The sequence below is a fragment of the Sylvia atricapilla genome, chromosome 1, assembly GCF_009819655.1.
Source record: "Sylvia atricapilla isolate bSylAtr1 chromosome 1, bSylAtr1.pri, whole genome shotgun sequence".
NCBI lineage: Eukaryota > Metazoa > Chordata > Aves > Passeriformes > Sylviidae > Sylvia > Sylvia atricapilla.
This window is the reverse complement of record NC_089140.1, coordinates 24434359-24456242: the sequence shown is the minus strand read 5'-3', so window position 1 is coordinate 24456242 and position 21884 is coordinate 24434359. Positions and strand designations below refer to the sequence as shown.

Genomic DNA, 21884 nt, shown 5'->3' with positions numbered 1-21884 from the left:
TCCTCATAATATCCATAATGTTTTCAGAATGGATATTTTCATACAGTTTCAGAACATTCACTTCAGATTTAGTTTTACTATTAATAGTTTTAATGTTGACCAGTGACAAAGACACTTACTGTATCTCTGCTTGATTCAGGGAGATGCAGTCCATCTGCAGACTTCATGATAGTTTCTTGTGCTATCAATTTTGATACACTGAACACTTTAACTCTAGCTTTGGAATTTCGAGAGCTGCTGTTCAGAATACGAACAGCTGCTTCATTATAAGCATCTATTTTCTCATTAGTGATCATTTTCCGACTTTCACTCAGCATATCTTCGTAAACAGGATCTAAATTTGAAAGGACAAAGAAAGAATACATTAATCTTCTATTTATCCTTAGCTCAAGTTGCATGGGTTATTTTCATTGAAGAGGTCACAATTGTTTAATTGTATAGAAAAAATGTACATAAATGACCGCTGCAGTTACCGGAGCTGTTTATGGTGAAATATTCGTATCACCATTCCCTATTAATGCATATGTAGCTGTAGGTTAGAAAGCTCTGGTCAGACTGAATGCTTGTTTAATTTCTCTGAATCCAGGAAAAGCCATAATGCTAGACTGCAGAGCTGCTTAAGCTTTCTCCCAGCAATGGAATCTCCCAAGAAAAGACCCCAAAGAAAAAAGGGCAGAAGACAGGCAGCAGAATAGACATATGAAAAAATAGTAAATAACTTTCTCAAACTCTCTTTTTTTCTGTGGAAAAAAACCAGCTCCTCATTTCTCATAAGTCATGGGCCATAAATATATTCCATTTACTCCTGTTGATTCCAGTTTAACTTGTGGCAGAATCTCAGGTTTTTTTTAAAAAAAGGTCAACTTAATTGCTTACAGGCTTCAGCAGAAATAATGTAAAGCTTAAAAGAAAGTGATATGGGGTTCTAGATCAAAAGGTCAGCCAGAGGTCTTTAAGTTCCTGTGAAAAGCTCCTGCTGTGACACACTCTGTGAGATGCAAATTGATTTACTTTAGTTACCTCATGCCTATGTTTGGATAATCAATGTTTTGACAACTCTGTACAGACTGCTTCTCCTCCCACTTGGGCCATTAAAGAGCTCAGAGATTACGTAAACGGACTAAGTCCTTAGCAATATCATGGTGGGGCAAGTCTGACAGCTGACTTCTTCTGGTATAAATAAACATGGCTTTGAAAGGAATGGGAGATTGATTTGTTGATTCAGATTTCCCTCTAGAACCATCTTTGATAGGAACTCAGATGTGACTGTAAGGGTACAGCTGGGAATATTGCTAACAGGGCTCAAAATCTGCCTATGTTTCTAACCAAGGTGATGACAATCTAAAATGCTGGGTCCTGTGGCAGAGAAACCAGGAAAAAATTCTAACTATGAGGTCATTGTTCAGTTCCAGGAAATATTTTAGGTTTTTTTGAAGAAAAGTAAGACAATGTAAGCTTGGTGCCATAATAAAAATCCCACTAACTCATTGTGAGCCATGATTTCTCGTCACAGTGAAACAAGTTTCATTCTAGAGACTTAAATTCTCTGTGTTCTCTAGACGCACACAGAGGATGCACTTGTTGAACTTCTCTATTATTAATATAATCTGAAAATTCAATTGAACAAAACCACAGGAATACAGCTGTTGCATGTACCTGTGTTCTTGACTCCCAGGAGGTATGTATGGAGCACAGCACAGGGAGAATAGACCTGGCATGTTGAGTCCAAGAGTAAGCTAACAAAGAATTAAGAGTTCATAAGGCAAAAGTTTTTCCTGCTAAAGCTTTGAAATCTCTTATCAGTAGTAGCAGCTGTTTAGGTCTCAGCTTAGTTAAGATTGCAAGAAAGGAAAGACTGAAGTTCGACCAACACCTTTTCAATCGGCAAGTAAGCAGGATGGATTAAGTGTACCATATCCTAAAACATAACGATTCAACAGACAGTGAGGTTAAAAATTGTTACCTACTGTTCATTACTTTACCTTGTAAGACCCAGTAAACATCACTACTTATTGCTAATTTTTCCAAAAGAGGTGCAATTGAAGTGATATTGATTTTATATTGTGCAAGGGCTTCGTTGCTGCCATTGTGAATCTTGATAGACCACTGGAGAAATAAAGAAATAAATTCAGAACTTGTATGTCTGAGGAGCCTTAATTAATTGATTCCTCTGCTCCATTTGTAGCTATTTTTCATTATTTCCATACAGCTAGATTTCTTCAGTTTTCTATTCAAATGTGCTAAAAAAATTATTTTGTACCAAGCAGCTGTCCAGATAGGTAATTATATTCAATCACATAATCTAAATACAGAGAATTTAACATTCAACTTACGTGTATATTTGACTTTTCATAAATTAAATGACACAAGATGTTTCAATTCAAAGTCTCCTGGCTTTATCCAACAACGAAGTAGCAAAGCCAGTCTCATTACTGAAAAATCTTGGCCAGTTCAGTCAATTCCACTCTAGAAAAACTCATCACAGCAAGAGATGCATGCAAACAAAACTTGATGGTGGTTCCAATATTGATCAAGTTCCAGTATTTCCATCTGTTTTGCAGATATCCACAAAGCGAAAAAACTCCAACCAACAAGAGCCATTTTAATTTCTGGTTTAATCTTCTATCAGAAATCCCTGGGAGAATGCTACAGCCACACAAGAATTCCTCCTAAGTTTTGAACATGATTTCCCGCACCATATGAAAAATGGATGCAGCATTTTTTTTAAGTGTTACTGTATCTCTACTGACTTAGTAAACACTAAAAAATACCAAAACAATTAGCCTAAATGTAGCAAACTCTATTTATCTCTATAGAGCTACATAAAATTTCATTGTAAGACAAGTACACTGATTAATGCACTTCCTGAAAATATTATTCAATATAAATTAATACTTCATGAAACCAAATAACACACAGCTGCTCTGAGAATTCACACTGGAAAAAAAAATAAATAGTTTCTCCCAGCAGCTAAATACTTGCTTTTGAAACACCAACAGTATTTATCAGACACTTAAAGCAGCACTTTCCAGACAACAGGAAGTCAGGAATTAAGAAGCATTCCCAGAGAAGCTCCTTTTCCCAAAGCAACTGACTTCTGTATGAACTGGGGTTCCTCCAGCTTATAAGACTTTACTTCTATTTATAAATTGTTATGCACCTGACATCTTAAGACAGACATTTCCAGGCCAAAGTAGCATGACCAAACCAAGAGCTAAGTTAAAGATATAGGTAAATTTCAAAATGCAGCAAAGTCCAAGAGCACATACCAGTTTAACCTAGTGACAGGTTACCACACCAGTGTCAGCTATGGTGAGGTTGCTGATGTGTCTGATTTTTGAAGCTTTTATTTGTTTGGAAGCCCCTTAAAATAGGGAAAGTTTACCTTTGTCCAATTCTAGATATCATACTAAATGTTTTATATAAATTTACTAGTGTTAAAAAGAGCAAAGCCTCCCCTGCATATTGTTAGTTTCTATCTCTTGCTGCTATGGCTAATGTATACTTACAAGTAAAGGGAATTATTTAGCTAAGTGTCCTGTAGTTTTGCAACCTGACCTTCTCTATGCCAGAACATTAACCATATATAATAGCATTTTCTGTATGAAATACATTGGCTCATCCTAGTAATAAATGCTACAGTGTCAGACTGAGAAACTACATTCTAGGCTTACTACAATTCCTAAAGCTCAAATATTTATGTAGATCCTACAGAGGAAGGAAACTTAGGGAAACTTCACCTAAAGGAAAAGGAGAATTTTTATGCCTCAAGAAATGTGTGGAGGTCTACATAAACACATATTTGAGATCTTCTCTTAAAATTGAGTGAATTCATCCTTAGATGGGCATGTCCAGAAGTTTCCAGATTGGTAGAGTGCCTCAGCTGTCACAAAACCAAACTGCTTTTGAAGGATCTTGTTTTAAATGCAACCCATTTCTCCCTGCTTTACATTTCAGTTGGTATGAAAATATATTAGCTAGTTCTTTCCAAATTCCAACACCCAAATGTTTGGAAGTAAAGGACATTAAATGTGGAAATAATGAGATGAGCATTTGCTTGACTTGATTTGTTACTAGAACAGACTAATTAATGGGGTCTGTTGAATTCCATCCCTTAAAGTTTTAAAGAATTGGTTGACTCTTGTTAAGTGTAACACAAGTAGAAATGTCCTGCCTGGTGTCAAACTGGATTAGGCACCTCTTCTGGTACTTGTCAGCCCTGTTTCCTGTGATGCTGCAATGCATAGCAGTGGTGGAATATTTCACTGCAACAAGATTCCAGAACTCCAACCTCTTCAGCTGTTGAATTATCCATGTTAAAATTACAACTTTTCCCAAATATATATATATATATATATATATATATATATATATATATATATGTAAAAGAAATAATGTGCGGTAAAATAGACATCCCAGACTGGGCCATGCTCAAAAGTAGAGTTCTGCAACTGAAAAAGGTGTATTAAAAATACACCTCAGTTAGCATGCAAATACTTTATTTAACTTTTTAAATTGATAATCTGCTTTTAACTAAATCCACTTCATTAGCTAGGTAAAAGCAAATTAATGTTTATTAACCAGTATTACTGACAAAAAGCAAGTACTGTACATCACACAGCCATAATAAAGGGGATCTGATATTTTAAAACTACTTTTAGCAACAGCAAATTTGCTGAGAATAGATACCTTACTAAAAACTGTGTTTAACAACTTGATCATGTAACCAGCTTGAGAACATTGAAGTTATCCTACAAGAACTTCCTTCTTTACTAAAATCCCCTATATATGTAAAACTTACCGTGGCAGCTCCTACTACAATTATATGAGGTTTTGCCACAGAACCCTAAGAAACAAACAAAAAAGGAATTAGTTTTAAAATATACTTACTTTTAAGACTCATATCTTAATTAACTGTGACTCAATTGTCCACCAGGTAATGGCAACAAAAGAGTAGACTGCAGATCTATTACAGAGAACATACACCAGATATATGCAAGATACCTGAATTTTCATTAATTAGAATATACAAAAGGATGAAGTATCAATAAGCATCTACAATCCTGATCAATTTAGCAGCATAAGTTCTCTTTAAAACTTCTCCTAAGGTCAAGTAAACTGTAGATCACACTACTGAACTTTTTATCTCAGTCTCAGCATTGTCAAACACCTGTTAGAGCTGCTGCACTGACCATTGTCACCCCAGAGGTCTGGCAGTTCTGTGTAGGACAAGGACAAGGCCCAGTATACTCAAACACAAGAGCACAAGGAAACAAACAGTCCTGAGCACCTCAGTACCAGTTTTATCCTGGCACAGCAAGGAAAACCAGCAGCTCTCAATTTTTGTAGAAATCACAGGAAAAGAAAACCAAATGATAACTCCACCTACCCTGATGGAAGGTGTTGTGCAAGAATGATCAGGATAGCAAAATAATCACTGTGAACTACTACTAAATAACTCCAGGCTATTGAAAGGTCAACAAAGGAAGAAACAAGAAAAAAATAGTCACCAATCTGTAAATGTATTACTTGTTGTCAGAGTTACATACAGAATAACAGGACAACCTAAATCATAACGGAAACACAGAAAACAATTGTATGCTAACTGAGGGAGATTTTGAAAACAAATAAAATCAAAGAATTTTTGACTTTGCAGATTACCTTTGCCCTTGTCTCTGAAACACTCAAATTAACATATATACAGAATCATAGTATATCTTAAGTTGGAATGGACCCATCAGGAGCAAAATATTTGGTCACATTAAAGTGGAGTCATTGCAGCCACAGAGGAAGTAAAATGTCAAACCAGACTGAAATTCTTTTAGCTCTTAATAGGATTAATTAACCTGCTCCTAAGAAGCAGGGTTTTTCTAGGTTGCTTAGGGGTTTTTAAGGTCCAAGTGATACCATCCTTGGAAGACCAGGAGATACCCAAAAACATATACACAAGTAAACATCCTCTTTTCACTACTCTGAATTCAAATTATAGATCTCTTAAAACAAACCTCAGTCCAAGATTTGATACGTTGCCTCATAGAGCCATTAACTTCTGGATACCACAGAAAATCCTGTAAAATGAAGGCAAGAGTTACTTTGCAAGCTAAAGAGACAATCAGTAGACTAAAACAAAAAAATGCAAAAAACCATAACTTGCCATAAATTCAACAGTAAAGGAAAAACATTTGGCTCAGAGTGTGTTTTCCTTACAGTTAGCATGAAAAGCTTGACATCGTACTCTAGCATGGAAAACAGAAAACAAAAAAAACCCCAAAACAAAACAAAAACAAAGACACATACACACACACACACACACACACACAAAAAAAAAAAAAAAAAAAGGTAAGGGGAGAAGCCAACAAACCCACTAAACTTTTCCATCATTAGAAACAAATTTTTATTTGTTCAGTGATTGGAATTTCACCAAGAAGGTAATTTTTTACTGTCTGCCAAATGGGAGTCCTTGGATTTCTATTGCAATCTGGGATAAATCCAAAGTCACATCTATAACTTATTACAACTTGCTTTTTGCTCAGATTTCCACATTTTTACCAGCAGGTTTTCTTAGTTTAAAAGCTTAAAATAACTGATAGCTGAAATAATATTTTTCAAACAAAACCAAAACCTAACAATTTACCTTACAGCTTCATAAAATATCAGCTGTTTAAATCTAATAGTGTCATAGCAATTAAGGCTTTTTTTTTTTTTTAGATGCCAGGAGCAGTGCTCAACTTCATCTAGAAGGACAGTCTAGACTAGTGTTTTTATGTCTCCCAGGGAAAGCCACGACTTCCTAGCATTTAGTTACTCCTTAGGACAGCACTACTGAATAGCGCTAAAAATACATGTGGAAAGGAAATGGCAGAGACTACACATGCAGAAACTACTGTGAGGAAACTTTGTAACAGAACACTGAAACACTATCAGCAGAGAGGATATCTCTATCTTCCACTCCTCTGGATTGTTAAGTTTTTGGTAGTTCATTTGAGTACTGTGAATTCATTATTTGGCTGTGAGCAATCACACACTCCTCTGCAGTGGATGAAGGACAGAAGAATTACTGTGATGACTAGAAAGGGCAAAATTAAACTTTCCAGTTGTTCCCAGTAATTTTCTCTTTTGATGGTCAAGTATTTTCCACATTTGGATTATTGGGTCACAGCCAGTCTGAATACAGAAATTCAGCTACCATGCCAATAATGTCAAAGAGCAACACTGCATCAAAACAAAGTAGCAGACTGGGAATATATTAACTACTAGACATCTCCCCAAAGCCCAGACCTGCCATCTCAAATCTTGGTGGTAAAGGAGTTTTGAAGATGTGTCCTAACAGGCTAGCCCAATGCAAATCACACTGCTTCAGCCCTTTCATCCTGCCTTGTGCTATGTCCCATCTTTTCCAGCATTCACATAACCACATGATGAGCCACATCTGACCTGATTGAAAAGGAATCCCACAAAGCAACTTTTGGGCTGAACTGACTCCTGAAACAACCCACTCCACAGCTTACCAGTGCTACTTACAGCACAAACACAGGAACATATTGTGAAGGCCAACAGAGTAGGTGAGCACATGCTTCGATTGCCATGGGCTTACACCCTAAAATGTTATTTTGTACCCTAAATCTTAACCATGTACACAAACAAGTACTGAAAACCCACATTCAGACAACTCAGCAAACACACTGCTTCTTTGGTTTTGGTGAATAGAGAATGAGTTTTCTTCAGGGTATAAATAAATACATGACTAGCACAATCCCAGCACTGCTGACAGCTGTCATGGGAAGCAAAGAAAGCTATTGAGAACAGCATTTCCATTGCCAGGGCAGAGGAGAACAGAGTCCTTCAGAAAAACTAGCCTCAAGTACTTTGTTTTCTTTTTTAAAATATCCACATTATAACCAACATTGTGCTTATTTCTCATGCAAAAACAGTGGAAGGAATACTTGTTGGGACAGCATAGAAAACTCAATGGCAATTACAATCACCAGTCCAAGGAAGACCCAGATACATATCTTTACAGCATGAAAAGAGTAAACTTCCTGGCAAAAGGTATGCTTGGAAAAGCCAAATTGTAAGATCTGACAAAAATTATACACAGTTCCAGAGCTTATGCCCAAAACTAAGCCACAATACAAGTACTCCATGCCAAATTCTTAAAATATAGATTTTAAGATACACTGTGAAACATCTGTGAAGTATTTATAAAGAATGTTGATGATCTTAACCTTCTTTTAACTTTTCAGCTCTGACAGCATTTTCAATTACATTATATGAAATAATAACATGATTATGGTTTGCAATTCAACACTAGATAAAAACTTACCACTTTAATTGAAGCAGATTTATCTTCAAAAGGGATATTTCCATGCTGTAAAAAAAAAAAAAAATCAAAACAATAAAAACAAAGTAAGAAAAACTTCCAGAATGAAAACAAAATATTTACTTATCTATGCTAACTCGCTCTCACCCAATATTCATCTTCAATGGAAAGGATTTTTCTTGTATAAACTTGTCAGTGTACTCACACAAAATATTTATGTTGCTTTCTTGATAAAACAAGCAACTGAAATAAACAGTTACTTTTCCCCGGAAGCAATCTGGCCAACCAAGTCTGAAATGCTTTCTGTTCACTCTGTTACAAAGGTATCAAATACTTTCCTAAATTTAGCCTCCAAACATAAGAAAAACTTACACCTTTTCCTCTTTCTTTTCTTACACTCTCTTTCTCCAGCCTTCCTTTTCATCTGCCCATCTCCTTTGCACAAGACAACCAACACAGTTTTGATTAAAGAATAAAAGAAACATATCTTAAGCAGAAATAAAATCTAGAATGCATTCTTAAATTTTCTTAGTGAAAACTGAAAGAAAGCAAAAAGGAAGGCATCAGATATGAATACACAATACTCCCTTAAAATTATTACATGCAGTGTTCATTTTGGTCCTGGTCCTTAAGAACAAGTGTATTTCTCTTCTTCAAACTGAGATCTTGAGCTCAATAATGCTTTACAAAAAATACTTTGAACTCAAAATCCCTTACAGCACTCTATCATCTCACCATTACTTTTGGGCATCAAGAGTGACCTAACAAATTGACTAAGAAATCAGAGTTCTTGGGTCACTCAAACATCTTGTTTTGCCAGGTGGAAGTGACTGCATGCTGCGTGCTGGACATGATGCCAGCTTGCACCTCTGACTAACAGAATCACTAAGTAATTGACACATCTGATGTACTGTTGAAAGTGAAAAGGTGTCTTTTCTATCACATATGTACACACATCTATGAAGGTGTGCCCAGGAAGTATCATATAGCAAAAAAAAAAAAAATCAGCATTCTGTTCAAAAAACAATACACCTCAATCCTTTCTTCCTCCTTCCACCTGGCTGCAGTTTATATACTTCACTTTATAAAATTCAGACAGCTCTTCATCAGTGATCAAAAAGAAGGTAAGACCTGAAGCTATTTTTAGTTTCAGCTTCAAGTCAGACCTGGAAATCTGTCATTGCCCCAAGGATTTTTATGAACAGATTAGATCAGCAATTTAACTGACATTTTAAATGACAAATTAGAAGGCACGAATTACTACTATTTAAAAACACACAAAGGAGCAATCATTTTCTCATCAAGAAGCCAAATACCAAGCATAAATTGCTATGGGACAAGTCAGCTTCATTGATTTATATCCAGGCTGCCGCAAGGTTTTTCTTGAGCTTCCCAGCTCTCTTCTGAGATTCCCAATTATCTCATCTGTACCCAAACAATTAGTTTGGTCTAATCTTGCTCTTCTTCAAATAATCTTTCTGTACATCTCCTTTCATATGGCTAGGCCAAACAGTATAATTTGCCTTTCTGAAGTTAAGACAAGAGTTATGAATAAATTGGGAAGAAAGAAACAAACAAAAAAAAAATCTATCATCAAAACAAGTTATCTCACCTTAATTCCCTCTTCTTTAACTTGAGGATTTATCAGTTTTATGAATGAATAGAACAGCTGTCGAATTCTAGAATCTCCTATAAACACAACATGTTTGTCTATGAGGCAATTTTTTGCTTCACTGTAAAATAAAACAGCAACAGTAATGTTACAGAAAATATGTATCTTAGGAAGAAGTATTCTGAAAATCTACAGAGCTATATAGATAATACTAAACATTATATCCAGCTCTAAGGCATGATAAATTATTTTAAACATGCTGAATTAACAAACAGTTTATTGCAATTTGCATAGAATTGAAAATGAACTCTTATGCTAATGGGATTAGGGAAACAACTAAGTAGGTTTTCCTATTTTATGTGCTACAAATACAGTAGTTTCAAAATGGTAATATACAGCATAATTCTAAAAAAAAATCATTCTCTTACTAGGAAGTGAAAGAAGTGATTGATAATTTTATTTGGGATATTTTTACTTGCAATTTGACACATAAGGTCAGCAATCTGAGATTGCTGCCCCATGTGGCTCTCCGTAACTTGTGCCAGTACCTCCATCACCAATGTTTATTTGTATTTTTATGCAGAAATACAACTATGGTAAACACTGCAGACATACAGATAAAGTATTTGGAAAAGACTTCTTTCTGATAAGTGTTGTATATTTTCAAAAGCCTAGAGAATCAGATATAAAGTGAACAATAGATGACAGTGCAATTACTACAGCTGTAGTCAAACAACAATGACCCTTCTTTCCAGATGAACAGAAGATGTGAGTTTCCTTACCTATTTTTATACTTGTGCATCATACAACTGTGAGGTTGCCATACTTTTTCTCCAAGAAATCTCCCACTGGACAGAAGATACTCACATGTATCACCACCTTTAAAATGTTACATTAAGATTAGAATTCAGAGACATAAAATGCAAAACACAACCCTGTTGCTATTTTAGAAAATAATTTGACAACATCTGAAAAACAGAAATCGAAATAATTAACAACAGTAGACAAATTTAACTGATTGTAAATACACCGTGCACAAGTTTCTGCAAGTTACCTTTTCATTCATACAATACTGATCTGTAAATCCCACCTCTATCCACAAAACGTTAGTGAACCTACTTCTGCTGTCAAAAAGATGTGACTCAGAATGGCATTTCCTTTAAAAGACACCAATCCACTCTGCTATCTACTATCCAGAATACACTAACATGAAATTAAAGAATACAACTGTTGAATAAAATAATCAAATAATCTTCTACAGAGAACAACCATGCACAGCACCTTGTATAGAACACAAAACTCTTCACAAGGTTTGCAACAGTCTGTTACATCTCCCTGTTTAAGACATATGGTCATGTGCTCACCTGAAAACAGGTGATATGGGTTAATACACGCACACACACACAAAAAAACCCCTAAACCAAACCAAAAAAATCAACCAAAAAACTCCCACAAACAAACAAACAATTCCTCCCAAACATTTACACATCAATTTGCTGATCATTCTGACCTGCATTTATCTTTTCCAGTCAGTAAGTTTTATGCTAATTAAGATTAATCACTGAACAGGTGCTGATGTTTCAGGTCATGTTAAATTTCAAACATCTCAGTTACGAAATCAGTGACTGTTATCTCCCCACTGCCATGTCAAATTCTGCTGCTTAATAACTGAACACAACAGAACACCATTCACTGCAAGAGAAGTTGCTCTCCAACATTTTTGTCATACTTGGCATTTCCAAGCACTGACAAGCAGGGAAATTGTTGTGAATTAAATGATAGGGACTTGTTCTAGCTTGTGCAGAAACAGTGTACCACTGCCCATACCTAACACCTTCTGTGAAACCTTCACTTCATTATGCTCAACTCATACTTCAGTTTACAAACAACACAATTTCCCTGATTCTCAAACCTGCCAACTCATGTAAACTATAATTTCAAGTAAGTTGCATAAAAAAATGAATCAGGAATAATAAAAAAACCTGTCAAATCAAAAGCAACATGAGTTTGATAATGAGGTAGCTTAGAGCTTTTACTAATATGAAGTCCTCCACCTTCCAGATGATGACAATTAGGAGATGTATTAAACTGACTTAAGAGTGAAATGCGTAAAAGAATATCCACAACTAATCAGACTCCCTTTGACATCCATTAACTTGCTGAGAAAGATGTGTAAGAAAATCAGGAACAGTTATTCATGATCAGAACAATGGTCAGTCTAGCCTGGTATTCCACCTTCAACAGGGGCCAAAAGCAGATGCTCAGAGATGAATAAGAAGAGGGCAAATAAACATTATATTCTTGCCTAATATTCTCCCAACTATGCTCATTCCAAGGACTTACTCGAATGGACATGCAGTCTCCAAGTTCTTAGCACCCACAGAATCCTTCTAAAGTTTTCTATATCCAGAGGTGATGCTTGAAGAATCATCTGCCTTTATTTGAAATATGGTTTCTACTAGATTTATGTGGGGCACTCCCTGGTTCTTCCATGGGACAAAGGCAGTTTGGACTTATGTCTCTCATGATTTGTAGACCACTATCACTCTGTTCTCAATCAAGTTTTCAGGACTGGAGGATGTCCTTACATTAAGGTCAGGACCTAAGCTCCGTACCTCTGTACTGCATGACACTACCACCACTATAACTGCCTATAAATAGATCAATCCTTCATCCTACAGTACCTTCACTGAAGTAACATGCCAAACATGACACATTGTATACATTTCAAATATAGAGACAATATTTCATGTCAAGCAGTTATGCCTTCTTCCCCAAATCACTACTGCCCTGAGCTGTAGGGGCATCCTTGGACGACCGGGACAAGGTACTCTGCAGACCTGAAACAGGTTTTATTGCAAGGGACGTGGGTAAAGAAGGCCTGCTTTCAGCCACCAGCCTCGGCTGAAGGGAAGCCCTTAAAGAGAGAGAGAGAGAGGGGGTATGAGGTGAAGGAGGTAAGAAGAGTGCCAGGGTCAGGGCGGTAAGAGAGAGGGAGGTAGAAGAAGCAGAGGGAGAGAGCGGGCAAGAGAAGGAGCGAAGAGGTAAGAGAGTGAGAGAGCGAGGACCTTGTTCCAACACATTATATCTCCTTTTGTGATGAATATTCTAATTTACAGTGACCAACCGGCGCAAGATACAAAACCTACAAACTTTGCATGCAACCTATGAGAACGACTAAATTACCATATCACCCTATATTCTAAACTCTAAAGACTACTCTTCTTATCTACCTCTTCCTTGACGCCTTGGCAGGGTGGAGATGGACTGCATTCTTGGGTCCTTTTGTTTTCTGTCCTTCAACCTATCTCCAGTTAATCACCATTTTCCTGCCTGACATGCCTACATCTCAAAGCTGGCCTTCATCTCTATTTCACTCACAGATTTTATATCTCCAGTATTTCTTACCAGACAATCATATTCATAAGCCCCTCCTGGCCCATCTTTCCCAACACTGAGCAATATCAGAAAGCTCCTGAAACACATTCAGGCCATACTGATGTTTGGTATCTTCCTTTAAACATTATGGTATTAAATAAGGGGAGAAGATGAGGTAGGGGAATAAAACAAAACTGAAACAGCAGCCAAGAAAGTAAAGTGAAGGTTACAGACCAGACAGTACCTCCAAAAAGGCTCAACTCTGGCTTTAGCAGGTGAAATAGCAGCCAAAGAACTGTGCTCATTTTAATACACCACAACTTCTTCTTAATCATCAATGAGATCTTAAAACAAACAAACAACAAAAAACCCAACCAAAAAAACCCCAATCCAAAACCTAAGAAAAAGAATTCCAGGTGCCACTGTATAAACCAAACACAGACCATTCTTTTAAAACTCTTTCTTTGTGTAAATTATCCTTCCAACACATTAACTTTATGTTCACTTAGATACGGAACATTATAATTATACAAAGTGTAGAGTTTTTCTGAATTTTATTATGCTCATTATTCTAATTTGTCATTCCCTAAAATCATGGTTATTCCATTGAAATTGTGACATTTCAAAGTCTTCATTCAGCACCAGAGCAGACTAAGTTTCACAAAGCTTCCTCTAAAATGCGTACTCTCAAAGAGCTGGAAATTCAATTGTTCTCTATTATTCAGAGTAAGAAACGTAGTTTTAAACAAAGAGTACTACTGTTGATTTTAAGAATGAAAAAATGTAAATAAATTCTTATTTCCAAAAATGTTTACAACTATATCTTTGAATTGTGACAACTGAAAAACACACTTCACTGGATAATGTGTAAACATTCAACCCACTTAACTATTCACAAATTAAAGAGTCTGTACCTTCTCTTTATCCACATTCTTTTGCAAAAAAATGTAGGTGACCCCTAAATACAACAGTCTTCCTGAACATAAATCTGACCTTCCACAACCCCTGTTCAGCATTTGTTCAGACAAGTGAATTTTATACAGGCAAGTTTGACTGGTTAGTACACTGGGCTGCTTCTATCTGTAACATGTAGTTGCATGGCTGGGCCAAAATTAGCTAAAACCTTTATTTGTAATGACAATCAGACAAAAGGGAAAGTATTAAAGCACAACAAACACAGCAATCCCTTACATGACATGGCCTGGCTTTCAGAGCCTGGCAACTTTGAACCCTCTGAAAATCAGGATAACCCTTTCTGGGATATTTTTGATATAAAAATCTTGGTGTAAAATGTCTTACGTGTAAAAGAAAATGCTTTCTTGCTCTCATTTAAAATGTATTACCTAATTTCATTTGTCAGTTGATACTTTTTGTGTCACGGCACAGTAACAATTAACCTTCCCCAAGTAATTACTAACATTTGAGATCATTAAGAAGTTACTTAGTTTCTGTCCAGGCTACAGAATTTATTCAAGTTCATTATTTCTCATAGAGAAGCTGTTTTATTCTTCTGCCATTTGTGTTGCTCTTTTGTACACACTTTCCGAGTTCTGTTATACCACTACTAAGAGTGGGTGACCAACACCACTGAGAAGTGAGGTGTCAGTGAGCTTTAGCTGTGCACTATCAGTGAAAACCTGATTTTTTCATTACTTGTCAGAAATATTGTGGCATTTGCTGAATTTGAATGTTTGATATCACTGCAGGTGGCAGAATGATCTCTTTGATAAAAGCACCTCTGCTTTTATCTATCCTAAAAATTCGTCTGCTGTAATTTTTCCACCCTCCTCTTCTAAACTTTGCTTTTGAACGTTTTATGCTCATAGAAGCCCAAAGGGGTGAGTCTGTTTTCACTGTGACTCCCTGTCCTCCTACCTTTTAAACACTTACAGGAAAACCTTTCCCTTCAACTACTTCAAGAAACTAAAGGCGTTAGGCAAAAACCTTGAGAGGTTTGTAACAATTCATACTGACCATATCAATTTACATAAAGGCCAGCAGATTCTCACCAATTTCCAATCTAAGACTCACCCCTCATTAACTCTCTCAGAATATACTGAAACTATGCACATTTTATTTTCCTTGCAACCTGCTTGATATGTCAGTCCACATTTGCTTAGTCTTGCAATCCCTCTTTAAAAATTTGCCACCCTCCTCTGTCTCGTTTTGTGACTCTTGTGCCTTAAGGAACACTGCATAACAGGCAAGTTCAATCACCCCGTGCCTGAGCTACTCAAGAATTCAGTAAATGCTTCCAAGTCCTCTAATTTAATACTAGTCAGTTTATGAGACTCACTTATGTGCCAGCTAGAGGGTGAATCTAGGGAACAGTATACATAAAGATCCCTATCCCTTTTCCCATTTCCACAATGAGCTGCCTCAGCCTGGTCTCTCCCATGAATGCCGGCAGCCGACTGCTAGAACACGACACCAGTTGTGCTACAACAAAACAGAGCCGCGGTCATCTCTCCGGAGATCCACTTTTTCATTTACACACAAAAACATACCACATTTCTTAGCGTGACACAGAAACAAGTAAATGTTTTCCTCAGCAGCTCCATTTGCATTTACGGATCATGCCAAGCTTCCCCGCTTCAGGGCCAAAACAACGCCGAGCCGAGCCCCCAGCGCCCCGTAACCGAGGTGCGGCCGGCCACGGCCACGGCCACGGCCACGGCCACGGCCACGCTCGCTCGGTCCCCGGAGCTTGTCCACGGTCACCGACAACACGTGAAACCAAAGCTCGCTACTTCGCTTCGTCCACCAGAGCGGTTGGTTTCGTTATGTTGGAGGCGATGGTTCAAAAAGTGAAACAATATACATCAAATCTCGTACCAGTTAAGACTTTAACCACTAATTGCCAGATAATTAGCCATTAATCATGCCGTACGGAAACAGGTGACAGGGAAGAAGACACCCTCTACCCCTGCAGCTTCACCTGCCGCAGGCCGGGCCCCGGGAGCTGCGGCGCGCTCCCATCTCAAACCCCGCATCGCCACAGCCCCGCCGGCCGCCCTCCCTCCGCGGGGCCTCGCCCGACGCCGGGGCCTGCGGCGACCCCCGGGCCGGGCCCGCCACCGCTGTCCCCCGGGGTCGCGTTCCTCGGCAGCCAGCGACCCGCCGCGCCACGCTGCGCAGCCCGCCCGGCCCCGCGGCTGCCCCCGGCGGAGCGCCCCGCCACCCTCCCGGCACGGCCCCGGCACGGCCGCGGTTCAGGAGCTCCGCCGGGGCTCCGCCGGGGCTCCGCCTCCCCTGCCCGGCAGCCGCGGCCCCCCGCGGAGCGCCCGCGGCCGCCCCCTCACCTCGGTAGCGGCGGGAGGCGGCGTGGCAGGCGGTGAGGAGCAGGACGGCGCCCAGCGCCAGCGCCTTGGCGCTCCTCACGCTGAAGTAGTAGTTGATCTCCCGCTTGCCCCCGGTGTAGGCCAGCGCCGCCATCTTGGCTCCTCCATGACAACAGCGTGCGATGGGGCGGGCGGGCGCGGCGGGGCAGCACTGGGTCCCCGCCGGCGGCCGACGCGGACCCCGCCGCTGCCGCCGTCCCCGCCGCCGCGGCCGAGAGGCAGCCCCACGCCCCGCGGCAGCACGGGGCGGAGCCGCGCCCCTCTCGGGGTGCCGCCGCTTCCCCTCGGCCGCCAGCGGGCGGCCCCAGCGTTCGCCTCCCCGCCCCGCGGCGCCGGGGGGATGCGGTGGCTCCCGGTGGATTCTACGGGATCCCACCGCCTCGGGCCGAGCCCGGCAGCTGAGGGGGCGGCGGCGAGGCGGAGACCCCCGGGGGACTGTGCTCCGTGAATGAGGAGCTGCGGGAGGGTCTGTGCCGCACACGGTCCGTAACGGGCACTGGATAGGGAGAGCTTCCTTCCAAATAATGCGATTTTTAAACTTTTGTCACTCTTCTGTTGACAAGGAAATGGTCATTGCAGGCTGGGAGACGCTCACTCCCTCCGACCGTGGGTGACTGTACAAGCAAGCTGACACACTCACAGAATCATGGAATCAGGCTGGAAAAGACCCCTGGGATCATCGAGTCCAACCTGTGACCGAACACTACCATGCCAACCTGATCATGTCACTAAGTTTAAACACCTCCAGGGATGGTGAGTCCACCACCTCCCGGGCAGCCCATAACCACCTTTTCTCTGAAGAAATTCTTCCCAATGTTCAACCTAAATCTACTGTGGTGCAGCTTAAAATGCGCTGTGTCCTCTCATCCTATGGCTATTTGCCTGGGAGAAAGGGCCGACTCCCAAAGATTTACCTGGGTTTGGGGGATGCATGAAATGATAGCTGAAATCAAACCTTGCTAAGATTTACAAAAGGGAAATCCTGCTTCTCCAGGAACAGCCACCTGAGTTGGGCAGGAAATCTGGGCTCCCTCGTCAGTAGTGGGGCTGGGGAGCTGCAGGCTTGGAGCAGGACAGGCTGTCACAGGAAACACATGTCCACAAAATAAAGTAGCCATGTATAAACAAATTTAAAACTTAGGAAATGTGTGCAGTATGTAGTCACGTAATGTAAGTACAAAATTTGAGTTGTAAGTATTATTCTGATGTGCTGTTACTATATATTCAATGTATATCCCATTTCTATTCAACCAATGTCTTTACTATCTGCCAAGATATAGTCTCTACTTCTTTTCTATTCAAATCTGTCTGTTGATTCATTCACTTTTTCAGTATTCTTTTTAAATAATAAAAGCACTTCACCATTTTAAGTGGTCAGGTTTATTCTCTCAGTGAAAGAGAGTGAAAAATGGTACTAAGTATACAGATGGGTAGTTACTTCATAATGTTTTTCCAGAAAAACCCAACAAAACCAAACTAAAACAATGCCAACAACAAAAATCCAAACAACCCCCCACACACACACCCTTTTCTGGTTGTAGTAGGGATCCTTTTACTCTATAAATGAAAATTTCTCATTGATGCATTATTATTTTTTCTCATGCCTCATTCAAAAAGCCAAGAATTTTTAAAGCCTTCTTACTGTGAACAAACCTTATTATTTGCTGAAATATTCCTGTTAGTGCTTCAGTTTCTTTGTCTTCATTTCATATGCATTTTACACTTTAGGAAGCAACTTAAACACTTTTTAACATATTCTCTAGCTAGAATATTTTGTAGCTTTTTGCATTGTTGCTCATTAATGGTTCTTTACAGTCTTATGAAATATATTTCCCTGCAGTCATTGAAGACCACAGGTATGCTTTTTCATCTCTTTATATAAAGATTTGTTCATGAACGAGTGAGACTTTTCATCCAACCAAAACACATTTATTTCAACCTCTTTCATTCTGCAATGTAACTATGTTAATTTTGAGGGCTATGTGGCAAGTCTGCAAGGTGCATCTATGATCATGAGTGCAGCGCCTCAAAACGTACCCAAATTACTGCTGTTACTATAAGCAGTGTAGATACAGAAAGCGTGGGGTTCTGCCAGAGCTCCTGGGATGTTGACTCAGCTTCTCAGTTAGGGTGGCTACAGTGCTTAAGCAGGGAAATTTAATTTATTATTTTATTCTCAAAATCAAAAAATGAATTCACATCTCCACAGTAAGGTTGTCTCTCTGGAGAATTGCAGGTATTTTCAACTAAATCATCTTCTTTCTCCGAAAGAGCAGCAGGAACTAAAATGCTATCAAAACAACCATACTTCTATTTATAAGTATCTCAGAAATATAACCCTTAGAAATAGTAATTCTGTCCTTCAGCTTTTGGAGGGCTCTTTCAGATTTGCTGCCTGCTACTGGAGGTCCCTGGGCATTCCTCACTTGCCATGAAGACCTAACACTGATCTTCAGTAATGCCTGAAAACTCCATGTGTGGATTTCAACTGTGTTATTTTAGGACTGTACAAATACACACTGATACTGTTGCATGTTGAGTATCTTAATTAAGATAACCCCCCTGTGTATATTAAATATTTTTATGGATGTGAGCAAGACATCTGTTTTTGCTTCATAGCTTCTTTGGAGAAATTGCTTAGGTGTTTGATACTTGAGATCCCCTTCATTTAGTTGGAAGCTTTTGGCTGAAATGCTGTGGGTTAGGAAATGGTTTCCATGCATGTGGTCTTGTTTCTAACAGGTTCCTCCTTGTTTTTCACAAGCTAATTGAATTTGGCATCATGACATATACCTAAGTAGTTCACACCAAAACCACTATATATAAAAGGCCTGATAGAAAAGGTTAATTAGGGTTTGGTAAGTAGCCTATGAAACCAACTCCAGACATGAATTATTATTAGCTACAAGCAGCTTTGTAAATTGTGTACTTACTTTATTTTCCTGTCTACTGATCAACTTAGTATGCTGGAAGTAAACCAGAAGTCTGCTAGCTCTTCTGATCAGTCAAACCTCAGCTTTTGGTTTGCAAATGCTACAGCTTCCTGTTTGCTTTCTGCTTGCTCTGCTGGAAGCATTAAGGGCTGTAGGTGGGAGAGGAACACTTAGAGCAGCCACAGAGAGAAGATCCAGAGAAAAGTGTTTCCTTTGAGGGGCAGTGATGTGACACTGCTGTGCACATAGGATAATATCTATGAATATTTAAAGTAAATGCCTCTGGAAGAATTTCCCATTTGTATTTTCTACAGGTGTAGCCTTGGGTTAACTGGATGAATTATTTTCTTAAGAGTCTGTGGTGTTTTATATGTGTCACTAATGACTGACGCTGTCATTACTGTGGTTTTTGGCTGCTCTGTTTCCTCTATGAGATGATCTAATAACAGTTGGGAACAAAGAGGTTCATCCCACCTAATTCCACTCACTCATAGAGAACCAATCTATTTTAAACTAATCACCCTCCCTCTGTAGAACTGAGAGATCAAGTAAGGTGGTCATTTACTTGTGAGTTAGAATAAGGTGAACGACTTACCATGAAGAATGGTGACTTTCTGTTCAATTTAGAAAATAAATTTAAATTGGACAAATGTCATTTACACAGGTATAATTTAGACGAGGTAATTCTTTTAATGCTTCCTGACTTTGCTTGGCAGGCTCAGCATAAATGGAAGGAGAACTTTGTGCCATGGGTCAAACCTGGCATGCACATACAAGTTTGCTGATAAACTGAGTTCACAGGAGATGTCTTTTCTTCTGTTTTCAGCATTACAGTCATGTGTGGTTTCTCGAGTTGGAGCTACTGTCCCCAGGCAAAAGCACAATGTAATCACAAGGACTGGGAGCTTGTAAGAAGATAAAGTGACTATTGTAGTATAAAGTCAGATGTAACAGAGAGCTGATATTTAAATATTCTCAGTCAGAGGAATAGTAGGGCATTCTCATATGATATTTTCCCCTATGAGTTTTGTATACTTATAAGAGTGTAATTAATTTTTCACAAGTATATATAGCAAGGAATATAAGCAGCAGAGCTAGGAAAAAAAGATCACTTACTGTTGTATTGCACTAAGTAGTTAGTTCATTTGCACTGGGTGTTTTTGGTTGCACCTTCCCATGTAGCTTTGCACCTCCTTCACCTGATTATCCCCTGTATCTCCTGTCCTCCTGGGTCCTTCCCCATTGGTCAAACAGACCCCTTCCCCTCTTACCTAGGGCTTAAAACTCCCCACACGGGAGGTCTCGTCCTCTTTTCTCCTCCTGGGCTCCAAGGTGGAGGTTTTATAAAGCTGTGGGATTGTGTCCCATGAGGATTAAGAGCGCCTTTTTGTCTTTTATCTTCGTCCTAGCCCAGATTTCCCCCCAGGGTCCGTAGCTAGACAGGGTTGGACTGTAGGGGCGAGGGAACTCGGGCAGCTTACCTCTAATCTTGAAGTTCCATAGGGAAAATGATCTTAAGTTCATAAGAAACATACTGTTTGTTATATAATAAGTAAAATATTCCCTACTTAACTTACAGGTTAAGTGATGACTAATTAATTAGCAGGATCTGCCATACCCCAAACTGTATCACTTCTTAATTTAAATGATGCAGCATTGCCAGGTTCTCTGGTCAAACTGTAACTCCAGAAATAAAGCTATATTTCCAATGGACTCCTGTGCTATATAGTATTTTCAGTTATACAGGTTTTGCCTGGGCAGCTTTTGGGTGCCTACCAAATGATGGCATCAGACATTTTAATTGCTGGGTTTTCAGCCTCATAATGATAAACAATTTTCCCCTGAGAATCAAGTTTCCATGTGGCATGTGTATGCATAGTAGCCACCTATTGCAAATATTTGATTGCATTAATGAAGAGGGAGTACAAAGTGTAAGAAGTCTTTTTCTTAGTGGACTTGTTTAATCAAGCTGTGTAGCCTGAGTACTGAATTTCTAGCCAAATGCTGAAACAAATATACCTTCAAACCTGTAAGATCCTGGAAATTCTATCAGAAATTACTGCTTTTACAGATTTCTAATTTTGTAACAGTTATAGAAATGGTTTCTCAATAGTCTGTACTAAACTCAGACTGATATTAAGTGAAGTAATTATGAAATCACATGTACAAAGGCCATATTTAGCTTTATCACTAAGAGATAAATACATCGGCTGTTCTATCACGGGGCTTAGTAGTGTTTTCATTTCAGGATTTGGTGAGTCTGAAACAAAGATGGATCAGATGAAGACAAAGAAGGGGAA

The 21884-nt window shown here is 39.2% G+C and overlaps 1 protein-coding gene across 2 annotated transcripts in view; it reads right to left on the bottom strand.

Annotated features, from left to right (window-relative positions):
* CASD1 (CAS1 domain containing 1) overlaps positions 1-16842 on the bottom strand; it is a 29364-nt gene extending 12522 nt beyond the window's left edge. The window contains exons 1-8 of one of the 2 annotated variants that reach the window (XM_066317453.1): positions 16613-16842; positions 10715-10811; positions 9933-10053; positions 8324-8368; positions 6006-6068; positions 4802-4846; positions 1983-2106; positions 120-334 (exon numbers count right to left, since the gene is read on the bottom strand). In XM_066317453.1, the coding sequence (XP_066173550.1) occupies positions 120-334; positions 1983-2106; positions 4802-4846; positions 6006-6068; positions 8324-8368; positions 9933-10053; positions 10715-10811; positions 16613-16745 (843 nt within the window). In that variant the 5' untranslated portion in view covers positions 16746-16842. Of the gene's footprint in view, positions 1-119; positions 335-1982; positions 2107-4801; positions 4847-6005; positions 6069-8323; positions 8369-9932; positions 10054-10714; positions 10812-16612 lie in introns of those variants that run through there. The other variant, XM_066317461.1, reaches the window with a different exon arrangement.
* Positions 16843-21884: the final 5042 nt, after the last annotated feature.